At 43.7% G+C, this 23,809-nt stretch overlaps 1 protein-coding gene and 1 pseudogene across 2 annotated transcripts in view; one reads left to right on the top strand and one right to left on the bottom strand.

Annotated features, from left to right (window-relative positions):
- Nucleotides 1-23,809, bottom strand: part of GLIS1 (GLIS family zinc finger 1) — a 280,799-nt gene that overhangs the window by 89,520 nt on the left and 167,470 nt on the right. For both annotated transcript variants that reach the window (XM_037827178.1, XM_037827179.1), the window contains exon 3: nucleotides 4,441-4,624. In XM_037827178.1, the coding sequence (XP_037683106.1) occupies nucleotides 4,441-4,624 (184 nt within the window). The remainder of the gene's footprint in view (nucleotides 1-4,440; nucleotides 4,625-23,809) is intronic.
- LOC119528181 overlaps nucleotides 5,012-23,809 on the top strand; it is a 76,456-nt pseudogene continuing 57,658 nt past the window's right edge.

Raw genomic sequence — 23,809 nt, 5'->3', positions numbered from 1 at the left:
CCAGGTGTAATGACGACAAGGCGGCTCTCACACCGCCTGTCCCCCGACGACTCAGGAGACAGGACAGGCAGGTGGGCCTGGGCTGAGGGTCAGAGAAGCCCCTGCTGGCTCTCTGGGCAGGGCAGGAACCCTGGGTGTCTGCTCCAAGTCTGACTAGGACACACCCCACGACCCCGTCCCTGTCTATGCCTGTGGAAAGGGGACTAACGCTCTCTCTCAGAGGGTGGCTGCCGGGGTCATGAGAGACGGGAAACGAGGCTGTGATGGGCTCGTGAAGAGGACGGTGGGGCAAATGGTGCTGTTTTCACTGCCCTTGTCGGCACCTGCCCTGGGGCTCTTTGCAGCATTGGTTTCCATTGACGAGTGCCTGTCTTCCTGTTTCCCAAGATGGGCTAAGTCTGGGGAGGGGACACCCCTGCAGTCCTCAGCCCCATCCCTCTCAGGCTCCCTGCAGCTGCAATATCCCAGCTCCAGCCATGAGGTCGAGGGGAGGGAAGGGGCAGAGGAAGAAAGAACTAGTGCCAGCAGGCCCTCAGAGCCTCAGCTCCAATTCCATCAGGGAGCAGAGCCGAGAGGGCATGCGGTGTCCCACAGTCACCCAGCAGCACACCGGTGGCAGGGCCTGGACTGGAACCCAGGCTCCGTTCTCCCAGGTGTGCACATTTCTCCATGTGCAGAACTGACCTGAACTCTCCAGATAAAGGCTGTGGGGATGGGGTAGGTGAGGGTTTTCTGTTTGCTTGTTCCTCAACCACACTTGAACAACGTCCTCTGCCTCACTTGCTAGCGACTTCTCTCCTCTCCCAGGAATTCTGCTGTCCAGAGCCTGGCTCAGCCCACCCCGGATGGAGCTAGAAGGTGCTTCCATTCCAAGGTAGACAGCAAACCCGATTCTCCAGGCCCACCATCCCCAACAGAAAGCGCCAAACATCTTCAAAATCTGATATAAAGTTTTTGACTTTATGGAGCTTGAAAACTGTAAAATAAAAGCATTAGCTGCTCCTTGCAGAATTGCGATCCTGGGCCTGGGCAGCATCCGTTTGAAGCAATCGCTTTGAAAACAGCATCTGGTTAAATCAGCTAAACCCAAACTCGGCAAAGGTTTGAACGGCACCAAGGGGTGAGGCTCGGGCCTTGATGTTTTGTGGCTCCGGATACCAGCAGAGGCTACCCCTCCCTGTCCGTGTGAGTCCTGGCACGCAGCTCTGGTCCTGCTCTGCCGCTGAGCCCTGGGCAGCCCTGGGCAGCTCCTCTCCCATCTCTGGGTCTAGAAATTGCAACTGTGGGTCCCTAGACAAAATGAAGAATGGCTGAGCAGCCAAATGTGTCAGGCACTTTCCAGAGGGCCATCTCACACAATCCCAATGCGAGAAGGTGTAAGTGTCTGTTGGCTGCATGGACAAATTCCTCAAGGTACATACCTCCACCTGTGTCTCACATCTATGAAAACTGAAGCAACTTTACATCAATGTTAAACATCTTGAACATGATCACTGTGCTTACGGTGGTTACATAATTGAATGTCCTTATTCTTAGGAAATGTACATGGGGGTATTATGCACTCAAGGAGCATGATGTATACAATCTACTCTCAAATTTAAAAAAAATAGATAAGACAGATGGATAGATGATGGATGGATGGATAGATGGATGGATAGAATGATATGGCAAATGTGGCAAAATGTTAAAACTGGTGGAGGTGGCAGGGTGGGTATGTTGAAGTATTCTGTGTGGGCTTTTGTATTATTTTTGCAGTTCTGTAAGTTTGAAATTATTTAAAAATAAAAAGTTTAAAAACAAAACAGAACAAAACTGAAGCACAACCTGCCAGAGCCCACAGAGGGAGGCAGGGACAGAGAAGGATTTTGAATCTGGATCCGTTTGCATCAGAAGCCAGGGATTTTCCCACAACACTTGGCTGCCAGGGGCCCCAGCTTCCTCTTCTGTAAAGTGGGTTTGACTTGATGACCATTACGCTTCCTGGCAGCCTCAGTGTTCTAATGGTCAAGGACTCAATGTCCTTTCATCCATCGTCCTGGCCCCTGGGAGGGGGCTGCTGAAGTTGAGGTAACTTCCCGGGAGAGGAGGGCAAGCTCGGGCCTCACATTGCAGACCCTGGTTCAGGGGCTGCAGTCTGAGCAGAGGGTCAGTGATTTCACTCGGCAGGTTTTTAACTCCAAGGGACAAGGCGGAGACCTGTCCTCGAGAAGCTGCCTTCTAGTTGGGGAGAGTGTGGACAAGCAGCCCCTGAGGGAACATTCAGGCTCTGCTGAGCAGTGGGTATAGTTCTGCAGAACAGAAGAGGGCCAGGGGGCTCTGAAGGTGAGATGTGAAAGTGTAGGGTCCATGCAGAGAAAGGCCAGGAGGCTGGTGTGGTCACAGAGGAGGCGGCACGGTGGGCAGGCAGGGTCCGATCACAGGGCACATCCCAGCCCAGCTGAGGACCTGCTCACTCTGCGATTCTCTACTTATTTTACAGGTAAGGAGATGAGGCCCAGGGAGGTTCCGCATCTTGCCCACAGTCACCCAGAGAGCCAGTGGTGGTGCTAAACCTTTAACTGCACTTAATACATCCTGTTGACCATGGCCCTGGTGGGCAGCCATTTTAAACACAGAAATGACACAAATCAAGATATTGCTGAAGTTACTTAAAACTCCTCCTCACCTGCTGGATGATCTTAGGCTAGTCGCATAGCCTCTCTGGTCTCAGTTTCCCCCACCCTATGACTGTTGTGGGTTCAGCAAGCTAATGCACATGAAGAGCTTGGCCCAGTGTATGGTGCACGATAATCACTCTGTGACTGCTGGTTATTAGCAGGAGGACCTGGGCCTCGTAGGATGGTGGTGAGGACTGAATGAGTGAACAGGCACACATAATAGTCATGAAATAAATGGGAGCTATTTTTATTAGTATTAGTGGGATTGGAGTCGAGGAGGCTGGTGAGGCAGCTGCTGCAGGAACCAGGCAGTAGGTTAAGGGGCTGGAGATGGGGAGGGAGCAGCAAGAAGGGAGAGGAGGGGCCCCAAACACAAGGGACTCCAGTGGGAGGCAGGAAGGACAAGATTTGGATTGGGAGTGGGATAAAGTGGTGAGGCCCTCTCTTTCTTTAGGAAAATGAGGGCGTCTAAAAGTGTCAGATCAAATTCAACCACTTTTCAGGGGTGGCAGTAATTTAGATTGATGGTGGTATAGGATTCTGGGTACTGTCATATGCCCCAAATTGCCAAAAAGACATTTTGGTGTGATATATCTGATCATCTCTATGAAAAAAAATCTACTCCCTCAGCTTCCCCTAGGTGAGCATAGCTTCTACCCCAAGTTAGAATGAATTTCACTGGAGAAACTGAGTACAGCTGGGGAGCCTCAGTGACTAATCAAGCAAAAATAAATGCATGTGACTCTTGCTAAACCATGCACAGCTCCATGTCTAAAAGATGCTTGATCCTGTAAAGCAGATGTCTCACTAATATCAAAGAAGGCCACAGGGAATGTGAATCCTCATAGAAAAATGATTCCCCGTGAGAATACCCACCCTTCTCTTTAATAGTATCTCACATTGCAGAGCTCCCACTCGAGTATAAGCTCCACTGGGGGAGACCCTTGCTTTCTTCACCAAGGCACCCCCAGCACATCTGACAGTGCTGGCACACGGTAGGCACGTGATAAATGGCTGGTGAAAGGATGCATCCTGAACAGGCAAACAGGTCAGCTTCTAGAATCTCTGGCTGTGAAACAGGCCTCAGGTCAGCAGCCCCAGGAGACGGTCCTGGGGCTAAATGGGTGTGCACAGAGTGGGGCTTGCGTTTGACCTCCGCTTGTCTCAATCCCCTGCAGAGAGCACAGACCTGCTCCACGAAGCCCCAGAGGCACAGCTGGGGCCCAGGGAGATGCTGCAGGAGGTGGGTTTCAGCCCCATATGCAATCTGATGGAACACCTGCTGAGAGGTGGACCTCACTGGGAATGTGCAGCTCTGAATGGATGGTAACCTGGCTGAGGTTCTCTGGGGTGAGGGCCTCCCAGGGAAAGAGGTAGCTTGGGTGGAGAAATCCCCCTCCATCCTATAAGCAGTCAGGTATTTAGCACTCTATGAACCCTGGGGTGGGTTTTCCTTCCCCAACCCACCGCTGAATCTTCCTCTTCAGGAATCCACTGATTCCCTGAGAAAAGTCACCTTGGCCTTGCAATGGGGAAACCATCTCAATAAAATCGTCTCTGTGTCTCCTGTGAGGCCCTGGCCAAACGGGACGTGTGGGCTCTAGATCAGGCAGCCATCTTTGGGCTACCAAGCTCTGGCTGGTCCCTCTGGCTGGTCCCATGCCCTCCTGTGCCTCAGTTGCCCCATGTGTCTCACAAGCTAGGCAGACTAGGTGAGGTCCAGAGGGCCTTGGAGCCTTGGTTTCCAGGGAGTGGCCAAGAGAAGTAGGGACGGGGTGCATACCTGTTGTCAGGGTGGGGAAAATGCAGCAGCCTCTCGCAGGCTTGGGGGTGACTGCGGGGCGGTGGGGTTCCAGCAGGGTGAAACAGGCCCTGGTGGCAGGCAGGTACAGGGCCTTCACCAAGGTCCATGTCCAGGAGGCTCTTCTTCTCTGAGCCCGGGGTGCGGCGGCCGTAGCTCCCATTGACTGGACAGAGAAAGACAGGGAGAGAGGGGAGGAGGCAGAGTGAGTGGGAGCCACCTGCACTGGGGTGCAGGGAGAGGGTGGTCCTCGGGGTACAGGGTGGCACAGAGCACCCTTGAGCCAACACCTTGAGCAACCCTACTGCCTTCAAGGCCCCTGGGACACCTCATTTCATTCTCATAACCACCCGGCAGGGTCAGTAATAACGTCTCCAATTTTCAGGTGAGGATGCTAAGGCTTCAGTGGTTGAATGGCCATTACACAGACACTGACCACATACTAGGTATCTGACTCCAGGTGCAGGAAAGACTGGTAAATGAGACAGGCTCCTGGTCTCTTGGAGCTTGGTTTCCCACTCTCAGGCTGTACCCACTCCATTCATTTGAGAACATGCAAGAAAACATGCTGGGGTTGGTGGATCTAGAGCTGATGCTGCCCAGCAGGCTGAGGGGACGCATCACTGTCCTCACCTACATCAACGATGTGGCAAACGGCAGGTGCTCACTAAACAGCATCTGCGATTGTGCTTACCACAACTCAGTCTACATGGTTTTCAAAATTGCATTATACCCAAGAAATACAGTGTATAGCTATTTACTATAGTTCTAGTTATTCACTGAGTATCTCTGTAACCACCACGGTTCTCTGCCAGCCTCTGGTTAATTGAGGCAGGTGTGAAAGACCTTGAAAATTGATAGAAAGTATTGATCGTATATTTTGGATGGATTATATGGTGAGTGAATATATCTCAATAAAATTGCATTAAAAATTATTGCTAGGATTATTCTTAGATATTTTATGTTGCTTTTGGGTAAATTATGAATGGAATATTTTTTTCTTTGCATTTTCCAATTGCTTGATATTACTATGCAAGGCAACTATTGATTTTGTTGTAGTTTTTTAGAAGTTATACAACTCTTTTATTCACAGATAACAGCTATTGATTTTTAGATATCCATCTTGATCAGCAATTTACTAAATTTTAGTAATAACAACTGAAATTAAATATTACTTTAAAGGTATTAGGTGTATTCTAGTAGAACTGTCTGGTTCTAAGCCTTTTTAAAAAGTAGTGTTTACGTATTGTGAGCATAATTAACAGTGCTGAATTTTGTGTGAATGTGGTTGATAGGGAAAGTTTAGCATCATATATGTCCCAGAGGGAAAGCCAAAGGTTAAAACATGGGACTGAATAACTCTGTAAGTCTTGTGGTAGACAACGACTGTGATTAACAGTACAAATATAAAAAATTCCTTCCATGAACTGGAACAAATGTACAAAACTGTTACAAGGAGTTAATAATAAAGTAGTATATAAGAAAAAACACACCTACTGCAAACTATGGACTATATTTAACAGTAATATCTTGATATTCTTTCATCAACAGTAATGAATGTATGACACCAATGCTAGAGATCAATAATGGGGGGTTAAAGGGGTGTGGGATGTTTTGAGTTTTCTTTCTTTTCTTCCTAGAGTAATGAAATTATTCTAAAATTGCAGTGATGAATCCAGAGCTATGTGATGATACTGTGAGCCAGTGATTGTATAATTTGGATGGATTTTACGTTGTGTGAATATATCTCAATAAAATTGCATTAAAAATGATATAAGGTGTAATAAAAGTGGAAGGCATGGTTATTACAAAGCCCCTCTGTGGGCCTCAGTTGTCTCATCTGTAAGCGTGAAAAGACTCATCTGGAAATGCAACCTCTTCAGGCTCTCAGTCCTGCACCCTCACAGGTGCACCTTTTTTTTTTTTTTTTTTTAATCATCATTTTATTGAGATATATTCACATACCACGCAGTCATACAAAACAAATTGTACTTTCGATTGTTTACAGTACCATTACATAGTTGTACATTCATCACCTAAATCAATCCCTGACACCTTCATTAGCACACACACAAAAATAACAATAATAATAATTAGAGTGAAAAAGAGCAATAGAAGTAAAAAAGAACACTGGGTACCTTTGTCTGTTTGTTTCCTTCCCCTACTTTTCTACACATCCATCCATAAACTAGACAAAGTGGAGTTTGGTCCTTATGGCATTCCCAATCCCATTGTCACCCCTCATAAGCTACATTTTTATACAACTGTCTTCGAGATTCATGGGTTCTGGGTTGCAGTTTAATAGTTTCAGGTATCCACCACCAGCTACCCCAATTCTTTAGAACCTAAAAAAGGTTGTCTAAAGTGTGCGTAAGAGTGCCCACCAGAGTGATCTCTCGGCTCATTTTGGAATCTCTCTGCCACTGAAGCTTATTTCATTTCCTTTCACATCCCCCTTTTGGTCAAGAAGATGTTCTCCATCCCACGATGCCCGGTCTACATTCCTCCCCGGGAGTCATATTCCACGTTGCCAGGGAGATTCACTTCCCTGGGTGTCTGATCCCACGTAGGGGGGAGGGCAGTGATTTCAACAGGTGCACCTTTTGGGGCCCAAAAGACCTCGGTGCGAGCCCCTGCTCTGCCCTGCACTAACTCATGGCCTTGGATGAGACCCTTGCAGTGGCTGACCCTCGGCCTCCCTGTGTACCAGGGGTGCGGCTGTAGCAATTCTCCACAGATATTGTGAGGCTTTGAGACAGAGGTGCAAAGCCCCTGGCCTGGGACTGGCACCTAGTAGTGGTCCAGGAAAGCCTGTTCTTACTGTCAAAGAGAACTTTGCAAGGTACTCAGAGCCCTACAGATGCAATAAAACCTCATTAAAAGGCCCACGTACTGTCCAGGTACTCTCAGCATTGAACAAGACAAACTGTTAGGATGAGGAAAGAGCTGATTCTAGAACACCATCAAACTCTTAAATAGAAGGAAATGAGGAACATTTGTTGAGGTGTAAGTGCCAGCCCTGAGCTATGACATACATCCATTATCTCACTTGAGTTTCATCACTGCCACTGAGGGATGTATTATTATGACGCTTATCCCCATTTTACAGAGGAGAAACAGAGGCTCAGAGAAGCTAAATCTCTTGCCCAAGATCACACAGCTGGTAAGAGTCTGAGCTGGATCTCCAGCCTAGGCCTGAGAGACCCAAACCCACGTCTTAATCATTATGTGATCAGAAGTAGCCTTAGAAAGCCACTCCCCAAGGACCCACCTCCTGAGCCCTAATTCCAGGCTACCCCGACGCGGCCCCTTCAGCACGCATTACCCCTGCACCAAGGCCAGATACTCTCATGTGCCCACCTGCCGAGCACTCGACAGTTTGTAGCTGAGAATGCAACGCTCTCAGAGCAGGTGAGGGGCTCAGATGAGTCTCCAGGTTCCCAGGCATGGGTGAGCTTGCTCGAGAGTGCTCGGATGACCATCTGCTCAGAACCGGCCCTCATGCCACCTTCCCAGCCCCGGCCCTGGGCCTGTGTCCCGCGGTGAGGAACGTGCATCCCACTGGCCTGGGCACTCCTCAGCCAGCCCCTCACGAGCTTATTTTGTAATAACTTGGTTGTTTTTTAATTAAAAAGAAATCCCTGGTAACAAATGTGAATGGCCTGAGTTAATGAGAGCAGGCTGCTGCTGGTTGAACTCCGTCTCTGCTTGGCGTTCTTTACTCATTCTAAATCGTTTCTGCATGGGATTTTATTGTCCCACTGAGGCAAACCCTGGGACTGGGCCTCAGAAAACTGTGGGTAATTTTATGACCATTAATAGCATTTGGAGCAAAGAGAGCTTAATCATGACACGGGGCTGTTTTGCCAGGGCCTTCCTCCCAGAGTCTTTGGGGGTCGGCTCTGAGCTTCCTTCAGGGACACACCCAGCCCTTTGGGGGCCTCTGGGTTACTTAGCCCACCCATCACCCAGGGGGATGTGTGCAGAGATGGAACGTGGGCACTGATAGGGGGTGGGAACCCAGCATTCAACAAGTTCTTACGAAGTGCCAGGCACATTGAAAACTTAGAAGCACCCATCCCTGCAAGGCAGGCTCATTTCAGCCATTTTCCAGCTAGACAAGTCGAGGCCTGGGGAGACCCAGGGGTCTGTAACTATGAGGCCACACTTCAAGCCCAGATTTCTCAGACTTCAAAGCCCAAGTTGTGTCCTGCTGCCCCTCAGTCAACCGATGAGTAACTGGAGACCTCCAAACGAGCGTCCCCCGCTTTGACTCAAATGAGGATCATATTCAAGCGTCTTCAGGATATAAAACACAGTACCTGAGTAAAATGATTATGAGTCATAAACTTGAAACTTTGCGTCAGCTCTGTCAGGTGAGTAAGATCAGAGGTTGAGTGGCTTGCCTAAGGTCACAGAGGGAGAAAAGGGCTGAGTGGAGATGTGAACGCATCACCCTCTTTGGAAGAAACAGACATTACTCAACAAACAATTGGGGCCTGTTAGCTTCTCTGCTGGATATGCTAAGAGGTTTTCCTACAAGAAATAAACCAGTCAGCATTGGGAAGAAGAATGGAAGAAGCCACCATGGTCACAGTTTGGCACTGCACTGTGCTCCAAGCCCATTCGAGTCTTCATCTAATATGACCCAGGATGAACACTTTGGCCTCCCCACCTTACAGGGAGACACTGAGCACCAGAGCTGGCAAGTGGCTGCCCAAAGTCACACAGCATTGCCGGCAGAGTCAGGGCTGCAAGCCAGGTCTCCAAAAGCCCTTGGCAGGTTCTGCTCCAAGTAGCCTGTGTTCTCAGAGGCCGGGAGTTTGTCCCAGAGATGATGCTGCCATTGTAAAGATCTGGGTACCTTTGTCACTGCCCACATGAGCCCAGCCCAGCCAGGAAACGTCTCACTGCCCTCCTGCCTGCTGGTGTCTTGCCTCACTGTCCCCAAGGGCATCACAAGACTCAGATGGTGAAGCCCCACCCTGCCTGCTCTCATCTCTGAGAATCAAGGGTAGAGTCTTTCCCAGGGGAAGCAGAGAAGTGAGGGGGTGGTTCAGCCCAGCTTTCCTGAGGATGGAGCGGGAAGGGAGAGGGCAGAGAGGGGTGCCCTGGGAAGGGGCTGCTACCCAGCAGCCCTATCTCCCTCTGTGCAACAGGGGGCCAAGAGCAAACCCTAGAACCAGCCTTCCCCCATGTACATTGTTACTTTAGGAACTCTGAAGGTGAGAGGGGCCTGTGTTCATTTTTACAAGTTGGTGAGAAATCCTAGAATATCCGGGCAAGGACTGATGTATCATCTGTTCCATTTATAGATGAAGGAACTAAGGCTCAGAGAGAGAAATGGGCTGCCCATGGCCACACAGAAAACCCATAGCAGAGACTGGACTGGCACCCTCAGTGCTAGGTAAGAAGTTGGTTTGGTTTCCTTTTCAAGCCTCAGTTTCCCCATTTGTAAAATAGTGATAACACCTACCTCACAAAGTAGTCGTGACAATGAAGTGAGATTATGAATGCAATACATTTGGCAAGTGCCTAGCACATGGTCAGTGTTTGAAAACCAATGATGATGACGATGATGATGATTTCTTCTCCTATATCTTCCAGAGCTTGGGTCAGGGCAAGGAGGCAGAGCCCTGTATGAAAAGCATTTTGTCTTCAGAAGGGCCAGGCATCAATGACCCTGAGGCTGGACTCAGAAGGACAAGACCCCAAGACTTGGGGGTCACCAAATGCAGGACTGGGCAGCCTAATGAGGTCACAGCCAGCAAATCTAAAGCAAATGGCTCATTACACCCCAGAGAGGTTTGCAAATTACCGTAATGACTTGGCTATAAAGCGGCACCACATATAAGGTGACTCCCCACAAGAATTTTAATTTCTGTTGAAACCTGCCAAGTCTGTAAGAGAGTGGACAATGATGAATTCACCAGCCAGGGCCCAGCTGCCGCCGCCTTGTAGTCACAGGAGCACCCGGCAGCGGGTTCAAGGAGGTCTACACAATGGCTGCCTCCTTGTACCAACAAGCAGATTTTTAGTGTTTATCAGGTGCTGGGCTTGGTGCAAGGGCACTGCACCTGATAGTTCAGAAAACCATTTTTGCAGCCATCACCAGTCTCAGAGGGGGCAAGCGATTTGCCCAAATTCACACAGCAAGCGTAGGGCTCAGATTTGAAATGGTCAGCAAACTTCTCCTGTCAAGTGTTGGATAGTGGATAGCAGTCTCTGCCGCAACAAGCTGCTGTACCACTACAAGAAGCCATAAACAATATGTAAACAAAGCTATGGGGCTGCATTCCAATAAAACTTTATTTAGAAAAAAACAGGTGGCAGGCCAGAATTGGCTCTTGGGTTGTAATTTGCCAATCCCTGATCTAGTGCAGCAATTAGAGACAAGGGCTTTGCAGTTAGAAAGACGGGGATTCAAAATCTGAAACCACCATATTTTCTGAGTGGCACTTTCCTGCTTCTGTACAATGAAGAGAATAAAATTCTCACCATGGATGGGAGATGGCGATGATTTGAAAATCACCATCAAATATTGCACCCAGGGCTGGCCCCCGGAGCATTTCATATATGGTAGGCTCTGGGCCCTTTGCTCTGGGCTCACCCCACCCACCTGGACGTGCCCTCAGACTCCCATGATGCCTTGCTGCTTGCTGCCACAGTTCTTTCCCGTCTAATCCGGGAGGCCTGTCACCTCCCAAACTCCTCTGATGCCCTTCAGAGCCTAGCAAACAGGTACTCCTTCCAGAATGTTCTCTGGTCTCTCCCTCCCTAAGCTCCCCCACCTCAGAGATCACAGCAGTCCTTGCAAACAACTGCCATTTAGTGTGCACCTACTGCATACCCTCAAGACAAGAATCTTGGGGTCCCAGGACCGCTGAATATCAGCAATTTTGTGCAATTTGCTTCACATACAGAGAAAATGAGGACCCAGAGAAGAGGCTTGTCCGAGTCACAGAATGGGTTCTCTTGACACCTGGACCCCACTGGGGATATTCCTCTCTCATCCCTAGCAAATGGTTAGGCCCATAGTAGGTGCTTGGAAACTGGGAGGGTAGGTGGCTAGAAGGACTGTTACATGTTCACTTTTGTGCCTACTCTATACCAGACACTGACTTAGGGAAACTAGACAAGCTTTTGTCAGCCCTGTTCCACCAGTAATTTCCAGGCTATTTAACCTGGATGAGTTATCTCACCCCCCTGGGTCTCAGTTTTTTCATCTATAAAATGGGGGCAGGAATCCCAGCTCCAGAGGGTAACTGAGAGGATTAAATGAGATAATATTAAATGGGCAGTCAGCCCCTCAAGAAAGGTTCCTCCCTTTTGTTTTCCTTACAGGCAGGGAGACAAGGTCACAGCCTCCCTGGGGTAATACGCATGTCCTGGTACGGAGGGCAGCCTGGGGTAACTGGGTCTTGCCAGCAGCCCTTCCCCAGGAGTCTGAGCACAGGCTCCAGGCTCTGTTGGAGCAGAGAGGGCTTCCACCCTGTCTCTGGGCCTCAGCCTTCCCCTCTGAGCCATGGCGTGTTGGGGCTATCCCCGGCAGTGCTATTATTGAGGGTTTCCCACATGCCAGGCCTGGGCGGTGGGGTCCCACAGAGATCACAGAGAGTGGGACACACAGTGCTTCATACTTCCCAGGCCCAGGGAGAGTGTTATGGATTGAATGATGTCCCCCCAAAAGAGGCTAAAGTCCCAACTCCCAATTCCATGAATGTGACTCTATTTGGAAATAGTCTCTTTGAAGATGCAATTAATTAAGATGAGGCTCTGGCAAGCCCTTGCCAGAATGCTTCAGTCTTTGGCGAAGGCATGGCACTGGTGACACCCTGAGTTCAGACTTTCAGCCTCCAGAACCGTGCGATGATAAATTTCCGTTGTGTTAAGTCATGCAATTCGACATACTTCTAACCCCACACAGAAGAGCCAGCCCTGCATTCACAATCCTGACTCAGAAAGTCCAGGCCTTTCTGCCTCACAGTACAGCCTCTTTTTCCCTCCTCAGAAAACCAAAAGGCCTGGAGACCAGCAGGCAGTGGGGCCTTCTAAGAAAGAGAAGCAGGAAGGTGGACAGCTGGGCTTTTTCCTCTAGTGTCCACTACCCGGCGGGACGGGTTAGCCGAGGTTCATTCACTCAACCTGCAGCCTCCGTGGGGTGTTCATGGCTGTCGGGAGGCTTGTAACCTCAGCAGGGCCTCCGGAGCTGCAGCGCCTGATGCTCGAGGTCTCATGCCGGGCTGATGACTGCACGCTGTCCCTTATTCCAGACCGCAGGAACCCTATAAATTCCCCCTTTAAAGCTAATCTAGATTTACAGGGTCTGGGGCCAGTAAAACCTGAGCAGGGTCACCTCCGGATGGTGCTGCAAGGAACGGGGGCGAAGCCCTCAGCTCTGTCCCAGTCCAGGGGCAGGAAGCGAGCAGCCCAGGGCTGGTTACATGTGACGCGGCAGGCACGTATGTATATAAACATACATGTGGGACACGTTTTTTCCCCCCTCTGGCTCTTTTATTACTACCAACTTAGCACATTATTTGTTATAGAGAAAAAATGAGGAAATATACCTAGGCTACAAGTAGATAATAGATAATACCTATAAGGCCCCCACCCAGAGAGAGTCACAGTATTTCCCTATGCATCTATATATATGTATTTTTTTCAGTATAATATGATGCACAGTTTCTTATAGTTCGATTTTTTCCTTTTGTAGCATATCATGAATACCAAAGTTTATGGTGCCAGGCATAGTACTACCCTCTCTCCATACCAATAATTCTAACCCCATTTCCCAGAGGACACTGAGAGAAAGACCTGTCCAAGGTTATGCAGCTGGTAGATGGCAGTGTCAAGATCTAAGCCTGGCTCGATCAGATGTGGAATGCAGTGTTGACTCCATATCATTCACATTTAGAGTAGACTTGCTCCCTTTGCACTCATTCCCTCCTTCCCTCTTTCTACTAGAGCCCTATATTTCCCATAACTATGGGACTTGAGAAGGGGAGGCAGTACGGCATAGCAGTTGGGTGGCTCGGAGTTAGGTACCCCAGGAAAACATGTTGTTAATCTTAATCCATTCATGTGGGTGTGAATCCACCATGAGTGGGACCTTTTGATGAGGGTGCTGCAGTTAAAGTGTGGCCCAATGAGCCAGGATGGGTCTTAACCCTCCTTCTGAAGGTCTCGTAGGGAAGGCCACATAGAGAGAGAAGCCTGAGTGAACAGCCAGAAGCTAGACATCAGTGGAACCCAGAAGAGAGAAGATGCCACCATGTGCATTGTCACATGACAGACAAACCAAGGATCTCTGGCAGCCAGCCCCAGAATGCCTTAGAGTCTTTAGGAAGAAAGCAACACTTTGCTGATGCCTTGATTTTGGACTTTTCTCCTAGCCTCAAAACCATGAGCCCACAAATTCCAATTGTTAAAGCCAACCCTTTGTATGATATTTGCTATCGCAGCTGGGAAACTAAGACAGCAGTTGCGAGGTAGACTCTAGAGCCAGCCTGACTAGGTCTGAATCCTGTTTTTGCCATTTACTAGCTGACTTAGCCTCTCTGTGCCTCAGTTTATGAAGCTGAAATGAGTTATATGCCATGTGTAAAGCACTGAAAACAGTACCTGGTGCACAGCAGGCACTATGAGTTTGCACACAGTGGGTACTATGTACGTGTTTGCTTCCACTGTTGTTCTTATTAACCCTATTCCCTAATGGGAAGCCTAAACCAATCAGCATGATCCCATCTCCCGCACCATAGTGCCAAAGAGATTGGCTCAGGAATAGGCATGTAAGGCAAATTTTTTTAATTAGACAGAAGCCTGGAACTTAGGTCTGATGGTTGGGAAAGGAGCAGGCTCTTCTTCCCTGCATGTGAATGAGGAAGCACACGGCCCTGGGAGCTAGTGGAAACCATCCAGTCATCCCAAGGGAACTCTATTGGGGAACTTCAATGAACCAGAGCATCACAACCAACAGCAGAGAAACTCAGTCACAGCACTGGTGGCACCAAGAACCTCTTGTGTTAACAGTAAGATTCTGATAGTGCTTTAAGCCTGTCTCAGAAGGCTTTCTGTTACAACCAGAAGGGTCTTTTTTTATACAATATTCTTCTACTAAATAATTTTTATCTCCTCCAACAATCTTTGTCTTTTAAGAAGAACATTTGATCCATTTACACCATTTACATTTAATGTAAACACCATAAATTGGGTTAAATCTGCAACCTCACTAGTTTTTTATTTGCCTGTGTTCTTTTCACTCTTTTCTTGCCTCCGTTCAGATTAATCAGTTTTTTTTAAATCATGTCATTTTCTCCTCCTATTAGCTTATTAGATATACATTCTCTTATTATTCTTTTAGATTGGCTATCCTAGCAATTACATCATACACCCTTGACTTATTACAGCCTAATATAGATTAATTCTTTACTACTTCCTGGACAGTGCAAGAACCTTAAAACTCTTTAACTCCATTTACCTATTTACCACTACACTCTACACACACACACACAGACACACACAAACACACACACACACAAACACACACATACTCTCTGGTTAACTGTTGTGGGTTTTAATTCTACAGATATTTCTTAAACTCACCAGATATTATTTATATTTTGCATAGTCAATATTCATTTAAATATTTTTCCTTTTTCTTGCTTCCATTTTCCTTCTGTATGAAGAATTTTTTTAAATTGTCAGTCTTCTGGCAAGAGATCCTCTCAACTTTTGTTTGTCTGAAAATGTCCTTATTTTGCCTTTATTTCTGAAGGATATTTTTACTGGGAACAGAATTCTATTTTCTTTCAGCGTATTACAGATTCATGCTACCATCTTTCAACTTTCATCATTTCATCATTTTCATCAACTTCTGTCATTCCCTCTGTAAAGTATTCTGTAAATCTTATTGTTTTTTGAAAGTACTGTATCTTCCCTTCACCCTTGACTACTTGTAAGATAGTCTCTTTTTTAGTTTTCGGCAATTTGACTATGATTATGATGTGCCTAGGTGTTATTTTATTTGCATTTATTCTGCCGAAGGGTTTTCTTAAGTATGTGACTTGATGTCTTTTCTCTGTTTTGTGAATACTGACAATTATCTCTTCAAAAATTGCTTCTCTCTCTATCATTCTGGGACTACAATTTCATGTATGTAAGACCTTTTCACCATGTCCCATACATCTTTTATGCTCTTTTTTTGTATTTTCCATCCTTTTTTAAATTATTCATGCTTCAGTATGGATGCTGTCTATGGATCCTCTCTTTAACTGCACCAATTCTATTAAATTCATATTTTGCATTCTTAAATTTAGTTACTATATTTTTCAGCTTTAAAATTTCCATTTGATTTATTTTTATAGATTTCAGCCCTCTATTGAAATTCTTTTGGTCATCCATTTTCTTGAACATACTAATCAGTGATTTTAAAACCTGGGTCTGATAACTCCAATATCTGGATGACCTGTGAGTCTGTTTTTATCATGTTTTCCCCTCTCCTGGTCATGTGTATTGGTATGTCTGACAATTGTTTTTATTGAATGCCTAATATTGTATAAGAAAATTAGCACAGGCTCCAGATGATATCTTCCTCCACAGATAATTTGACTTTGCTTCTTAAAGGAAATTAAAATGGGAAAGATCTTAGTCCAGTCTGCAATTTAGCTGTTTTAAAACAGGCCTTCAGTCTTTGCAAAGGCTGCTCTATTTCTGCTTTATCCTTTCTCCTATGATGCTGCCTTCAGGAGACCCAACTAAAAGTTGGAATGCCAAGGCCCCTCCTCCTTGACCTTGAATTTCAATATTTGTCTTTCCAGCACTGTAGACTGTTGAAAGCTTTGCCTAGCATCTCAACCTCTCAGCTGCCATGCTTTGTTGATGTGTTGGCCACATCTTAGCCTGTGAGACTTAAAAATCTGCAAATATCTTGGGAGGAAAAGCACCACTGAATGTTAGGTTCACTTTTTGTCACTTTTCATCTCACTGGGATTTTGGTCTCTCAAGATCTGCTTGTCTTGGTAGCCCTAAACTCCAAATTTTATCTCCTCAACACAGTGAAATGCAGAAAGCTCTGGTCGGCTTTCTGACTCATGGCCCTGCATCACTTGCAAATTGGCAAATGTCTGAAGGGAAGAAACAGTACAGTGTGTCAGAGTCACCTAAATGTATTGCCAACCTCTCCAGGATCTTTGTCCCTCAAGTCCTGGCTGTCTTGGTAGCAATTTGATGCCTTCAAACAGAGTTTTCTATTTTATACAGGGAGAAGGTTAGTTTGATACGGGTTGATTTACTATACACAGAAGAAAAATCTCCTTCCAACAAATAATTTTAATGACTATAATATTAAATCATGGTTATATGTATTAAAGCACATGGTTGGCGATACTTTATATTCAATCTATCCTCAAAAGTTGAAATTTAGATTAATTTTAATTTTCCACTTTTCTAAGCAATCATGTATTTAATGTTCTAATAGACCTTTCTTCATATCCATCCATATTTATAACCTTTGGATAGATTCCTAGATGTGGGATTGCTGAGTCAAAGAACATTTGAAGAATTTTGCTACTTCCTGTCCAAATTACCCTCCAAAAGAGGCATATCAATTTACACCATCAGCAGTGTAGTAAAGTACCTGTTTCCCTGCACTCTCACCACTTAGGGTACTCTCATTTTTTAAAAAAAGTATGTTAATTTAACAGCTCAAAGTCATTTATAATAGAAAATAACAGGAGATAAACTATAGATCCAATATTAGAAGAATGATTAAGCAAACTATAGCAATGTTACTCAGGAGAATTTTTATGTACTCATTAAACATGATACAATAAAGCCCCACCATAATGAAGTAAGTGTCGTCCAAAACTTCAACTCCTTAAAAATGTGGAGTTGTGTTATCATGCAGTTAATAAAAAAATGATTTTGGGGTGCTTTTTCTAATTAATGTATGGGGAAAAACAGCCCACTTATCACAAAGTGACAATACAAAAGCAACCAAGAAAGTCTCAAATGTTTATGAGGTAGTCTTTCCAAAGCCCATCAATCATCCCAAAACCCCCAAAGAAAAGAACTCTCACTGCCCCATTTGTGAAAAGACACTGGACAGAGGACAGGACAAATTGCCAATGGCCAAACATGTTTTAACTGAATTTATCTTATTCACAAGGCATCTTATTATAGGTTTTACTGTATTTACTAAAGGTTGTCATTGCAAGGGGAAATATTTAAAAGAATTATAGTAAATGAGAAGGAAAGGATTTAAAATTCTATATTCACGAATTCAATTTCTGGGCTTCCAGTCAACCAAGATGGCGGCAGAAGACAAATAAGGTTGCTGTTCCACCACAAAATCTTTGAACAATGAGCAAAAACTGGAAGAGCCAACTTCCTTAAAACTCCTGAAAACAGTTAAAGGGTTGCAGTAACTGGCAAGCACCAGACTAAGAAAAGGCAGCTTTAATAACAGTAAGAAACCCGCGGAACCTTTATGGCCCCTTCCACACCCCTCCCATGTGGGGTGTGGAACAGTCTACAGTCCATTGTCAGCCCTTGGCCCAGTTCAGGAGGGAGCAGAGTAACCACACGCACATGCTGTGGTGCCAATCTATCAGGTGGCAGGCTGAAAGGCTGAACCAGGAAACTCACCTCAGGCTCACCCTCCCAGAACTTGCCCTGCAGGCAAAAGCAGCTTGCAGACAGCTAGAGCAGTATAAGAAACAATTAATTCCAAGTGATCTGTGGCGATGAGTTAACTACTTTAAGTTATACTATTAGAGCACAGGGTGAGGGGCAGTCTGTTTCATAGGGAGTAGAGGGAGCATTTGAATCCCTGTCAACAGGGGAATTTCTAAGGCCCTGAGCAAGGACAAGCCCAGGACAAGATGCAGGCTCAGAAAAATCAGAGAGGACTCTGCATATCACATTTGCCTTGGCCTGATGTTCTCAATAAGAGGGCTAAACTCTGAAAGAGAGCACCAGGCAATGCACAGCCAGTTATCAAAGACTGTGTAAGGTGTTTTTGTCTTTGGTCTCTTTGTCTTTGTTAGATCATAGCACTCGAAATCTCTGTAATATCACTAGCTGAGTACAAACTTAAGGAACAGACAGCTGAGGGACTAAACCTCAGAGTTAACACTTTAAAATATTAAAGTGTACAGCGTACATCAAAAGACTACAAGACAGAAACAAACAAACAAGAAATTATGGCCCATCTAAAGGAATAAGATAAAAATCCAGGAATCATCAATGAAGAATACCAGACTTTGGACAAAATGGACAAAGACTTTTTCAAAAATGAGCATCAAGATGCTCAAGGAGATAAAGGAAAACACAGAGAAAGAATGAAAGGATTTCAGGGAAACAATGAATGAACAATGAGAAATTCTCAATAAAGAGATTAAAAATTTTAAAACAAATCAAACAAGCCTAATGGAGTTGAAGACCACAATAACTGAAATTAAAAATTCCCTAGAGGTTTTCAACGGCAGATTGGAGATGGTAGTAGAAAGAATCAGTGATCTCGAAGATAAGACAATTGAAATAATTCAGGTGGAAGACCAAAAAGATAATTTTAGAAAGTAAATAAAGCCTAAAGACCTGTGAGATACCATCAAGCATATCAATATACACATTATGGGAGTTCCAGAAAGAGAAGAGAGAAAGGAACTGAAGGAATATTCAAAGAAATAATAGAAGAAAACTTCCAAAATCTAAAGAAAGATATGAAAATGCACATTAAAGAAACCCAATGAACCCCAAACTGGATAAACTCAAAGAGAACCACATATAGACACATATAATTCAAACTGTCAAATGCCAGGGAAAAGGTAAGAGTTCTGAAACCTGCAAGTGAAAAGCAACATGTTATGTACGACGGAGTCCCTATAAGATTAAGAGCCAATTTCTCATCAGAAATCATGAGGGCAAGAAGGCAGTGGGATGATATATTTAAAGTGAGGAAAGAAAACAATTCCTGGAATTTTATATCCAGTGATATAAATAAGGGAGAGATTTAAGACAATCCTAGATAAACAAAAGCTGAGGGAACTCGTCAGCTTGCCCTAGAAGGAATGGAAAGGGAGTTCTTCAGACTAAAAGGAAAGGACACAACATCAGTACTACTGTATTGTATTTTTGGCATGTGACTCCAGTTCTTTCTTCTTAAGGGTGCTAAAATGCAAACGAATAAAAAGTAATGAGGTCGGGGTATGCTGGAGTTCTATCTACGGGGTTTGTACTGTTTTTGCAACTGTTCTTGTAAGTTTGAATTTATCTCAAAATAAAATTTCTTATAAAAAAAGTAATGATAAATTTATGGCTTTGGACATACAATGTATAAAGATATAATTTGTAATTAGAACAACACAAAGGTGTGAGGACAGAGGGGTATAGGAACAGTATATGTATATGCTATTGAAGTTAAGTTGATAGCAAATCAAATGTGATAGCTACAGATTTAGGATATTAAATTTAAGCCCCATGGTCACCTTAAAGAAAATATATGAAAATTATATACAGAAGGAAATGAGAAGGGATTACAAAAAATCAAATAAATATGAAGGTAGGCATTAACAGAAGAATCGAGGGGAAAAAAGATATAAGACTTACAAAAACCAAGTGGCAAAATGGCAGAAGAAAGTTCTGCATAACCAGTAGTTACTTTAAATGTAAATTATTTAAACTCTCCAGTTAAAAGGCAGAGATTGGTAGAATGGATAAAAAATGTATGACCCAGTATATTCTGTTTCCAAGAGACTCACCTCAAATTCAAAGACACAAATAAGTTGAAAGTGAAAGGATGGGAAAAAATATACCATGCAAATAGTAACCAAAAGAGAGCTGGGGTATTACATTTTATCAGGTAAAATAAAGTTTAAGTCAAAAACTGTAATGAGGAACAAGAAGGTCACCATATACTGATAAAGGGGTCAATTCAACAAGAAGACATAACTATAAAAATACATTCACCTAATGAAAGAGCCCCAATTTATATGAAGCAAATATTGACAGATTTGAAGGAAGAAGTACACAGTTCCATATTAAAAGTAGGAAACATCAATGCACCACTTTCAATAATGGATGGAACATCAGGACAGATCAATAAGTAAATAGAAGACTTGAACAATGCTGTAAACCAACTAGACCTGACAGACACGTATAGAACGCTGCACCTAACAGCAGCAGAAGGCACATTCGTCTCTAGTGCGCGTGGGGCATTCTCCAGTGTAGACCATATGTTAAGTCACAAAACAAGTCTCAATAAATTAAAGAGCATTGAAATCATACAGTGTATCTTTCCCAACCACAATGGAATGAAGATAGACATCAATAACAGAGGGAAAACTGTAAAATAAACAAATATGTGGAAGTTAAACAATGCATTCTTAAACAACCAATGGGCCAAAGAAGAATTCACAAGGGAAACTAGGAAATATCTTGAGGCAAATTAAAATGAAAACACAACATACAAAACTCATGGGATACAGCAAAGGCAGTGCTTAAAGGGAAATTTATAGTTCTAAATGCTTATATTAAAAAGGATTTCAAATCAGAGACCTAATCTCAGAACTGAAGGATCTAGAATAAAGAAGAGCAAACTAACCCAAAACAAGCAGAATAAAATAACAAAGAGCATGGACTAATGAAATAGAGAATAAAAAACAATAGAGAGAATCAAGAAAACAAAAAGTAAGATCTTCAAATAGATCAATAAAATTGGCAAAACTTTAGCTAGACTGACAAAGAAAACAAGAGAGAGGAAAAATAACTAAATAACCAAAATCAGAAATGAAGAGGGGGACATGACTGCCAACCCCACAAACATAAAATTGATTGTAAGAGGATACTATGAACAATGTACATCAACAAGTTAGATAACCTAAATGAAATGCACAAATTCCTAGAAACACCCAAACTACCTATACTGACTCCAGAAGAAACAGGATATCACAGCAGATCAATAACATAAAAAGACTGCATCAGTAATCAAAGAAGTCCCAACAAAGAAAAGCCAGGATCAGATGGCTTCACTGGTGAATTTTACCAAACGTTCCACAAAGTAAGACCAAACCTGCACAAACTCTTCCAAAAAATGAAGAGGAGGGAACACTCCCCAACTCATTCTATGAGGCCAGCGTCATCTTAATACTAAAGCCAGATAAAGATACCACAAGAAAGGAAAATTACAGACCAGTATCTCTTACGAATACAGATGTAAAAATCCTCAGCAAAATACCAGCAAACTGAACCCAACAGCAGATTAAAAGAATTATAGACAAGATCAAGTGGAATTTATCCTAGTATGCCAGAATGGTTCAACAACAACAAAAAAAATCAATTCATGTAATACACAATATTTCATTTTCCTAGCCACCTAAGCAAATACCTTACAATGGCTTGGCTTAAATAATGGGAATTTATTGGCTCATGATTTTGAGGCTAGAAGTCCAAAATCAAGGCATCATCAAGGCAATGCTTTCTCCCAGAAGATTCTGGGGTGTCTGCTGGTGATTCTTGGTGCTTGGTTTTTCTGTCCCATGACAATGTGTATGGTGGCCTCTTCTGGCTTTTCCCCTCTCTTCTGGGTTCTGTTGAAGTTCAGCTTCTGGTTTCTCCCTCTGGCTTTTTCTTTCTTTCTGATTTCCACTCTAGTTATAAAGGGCTCCAGCAATTCAGATTAAAGCCCAAACTGACTCATTTGAGCCACATCTTAACTGAAGTAACATCTTGAAGAGATATTATTTACAATGGGTGCACACTCGCAGATTACGTTTAAGAACATGTTTTTCTGGGGTACACACCACGTTACACACCACACCATTACACACCACATTAGCAGAATGAAGAAGAAAAAAAAGATCATTTCAAGTAACACAGAAAAGGCACTTGACAAAATCTAGCAGCCCTTCTTGATAAAAACACTTAGAAAGATAGGAATAGAAGGAAACTTACCCAAAATGTTAAAAGGTATGTATAAAAAACCCAGAGCTAACATCATACTCAATGGTGAAAGACTGAAAGCTTTCCTTTAAGATTAGGAATAAGACAAGGATGCGACTGTCATCATTATTATTCAATAGTGTACTGGAAATTCTAGCTAGAGCAATTATGCAAGAAAAGGAAACAAAACGTCTCTAAATTGGAAGGGTAGAAGTAAAACTTTCTTTATAACACAAACCTATATAATAGAAAGTCCTGAAAAACCCACAACTAAGTTACTAGAGCTATAAAACAAATTCAGCAAAGTGGTGGGGTACAAGATCAACAAGCAAAAATCAGTACAATTTCTGTACACTAGTAATGAACAATCTGAAGAGGAAATCAAGAAAAAATTCCATTTATAAAAGCAATAAAGAATCAAATATGCAGGAATAAATTTAACGATGTATGTAAAGGACTTATGCACAGAAAACTACAAAATATTGCTAAAAGAAACCAAAGACCTAAATAAATGAAAGACATTCCATGACTAAATATTGTTAATATGTCAATTCTACCCAAAGCAGTTTACGGATTCAATACAATCCCAATAAAAATCCTAACAACTTTCTTTGAAGAAATGGAAAAGTCAATCATCAAATTCACATGAAATGGCAAGGGGCCTCAAAGAGCCAAAACCATCTTAAAAAAAGAATCAAGTTGGAGGACTCACACTTCCCAACCTTAAAACTTATAACCAAGCCAAATAATCAACACAGCATGGTACTGGGACAAGGACAGACATATAGCTCAATGGAATCTAATGGAGAGTTAAGAAATAAACCCTCACATCTATGACTAATTGATTATTGACAAGGGTGCCAAGTGCACTCAATGGACAAAGAATAGTCTCTTCAAACTGTGTTGGGAAAACTGGATATCCGTATGCAAAAAAACTGAAGGTGGACCTGTACCTCACAAAAATTTACTCAAAATGGATAAAAGACCTAAATATGAGAACCAGAACTATAAAACTTCTAGAATAAAACATAAGAGAAGATTTTCAGGACCTTGCATTAGGCAACGGTTTCTTAGACTTTACACAAACAACAAAACAAAAAATAGATAAATGGGACTTCATCAAAATTAAAAACTTCTATTCATCAAAGGACTTCATCCTGAAAGTACAGAAGACAACCTAAAAAATGGGAGACAATATTTGGAAACGCCATATCCAATAAGGGTTTCATATCCAGAATATATAAAGAAATTCTACAACTCAACAATCAAAAGACAAACAACCCAATTTTAAAATGGACAAAAGACTTGAATAGACATTTCTCCAAAGAAGACATATGAATGGCCAAAAAGCACATGAAAAGGTGCTCAACATCACTAGCCAATAGGGAACTGAAAATCAGAGCCACAATGA

The sequence above is a fragment of the Choloepus didactylus genome, chromosome 2 (genome assembly GCF_015220235.1).
Source record: "Choloepus didactylus isolate mChoDid1 chromosome 2, mChoDid1.pri, whole genome shotgun sequence".
NCBI classification, from domain to species: Eukaryota; Metazoa; Chordata; class Mammalia; order Pilosa; family Megalonychidae; genus Choloepus; species Choloepus didactylus.
This window is presented reverse-complemented; position numbering and strand designations above follow the sequence as displayed.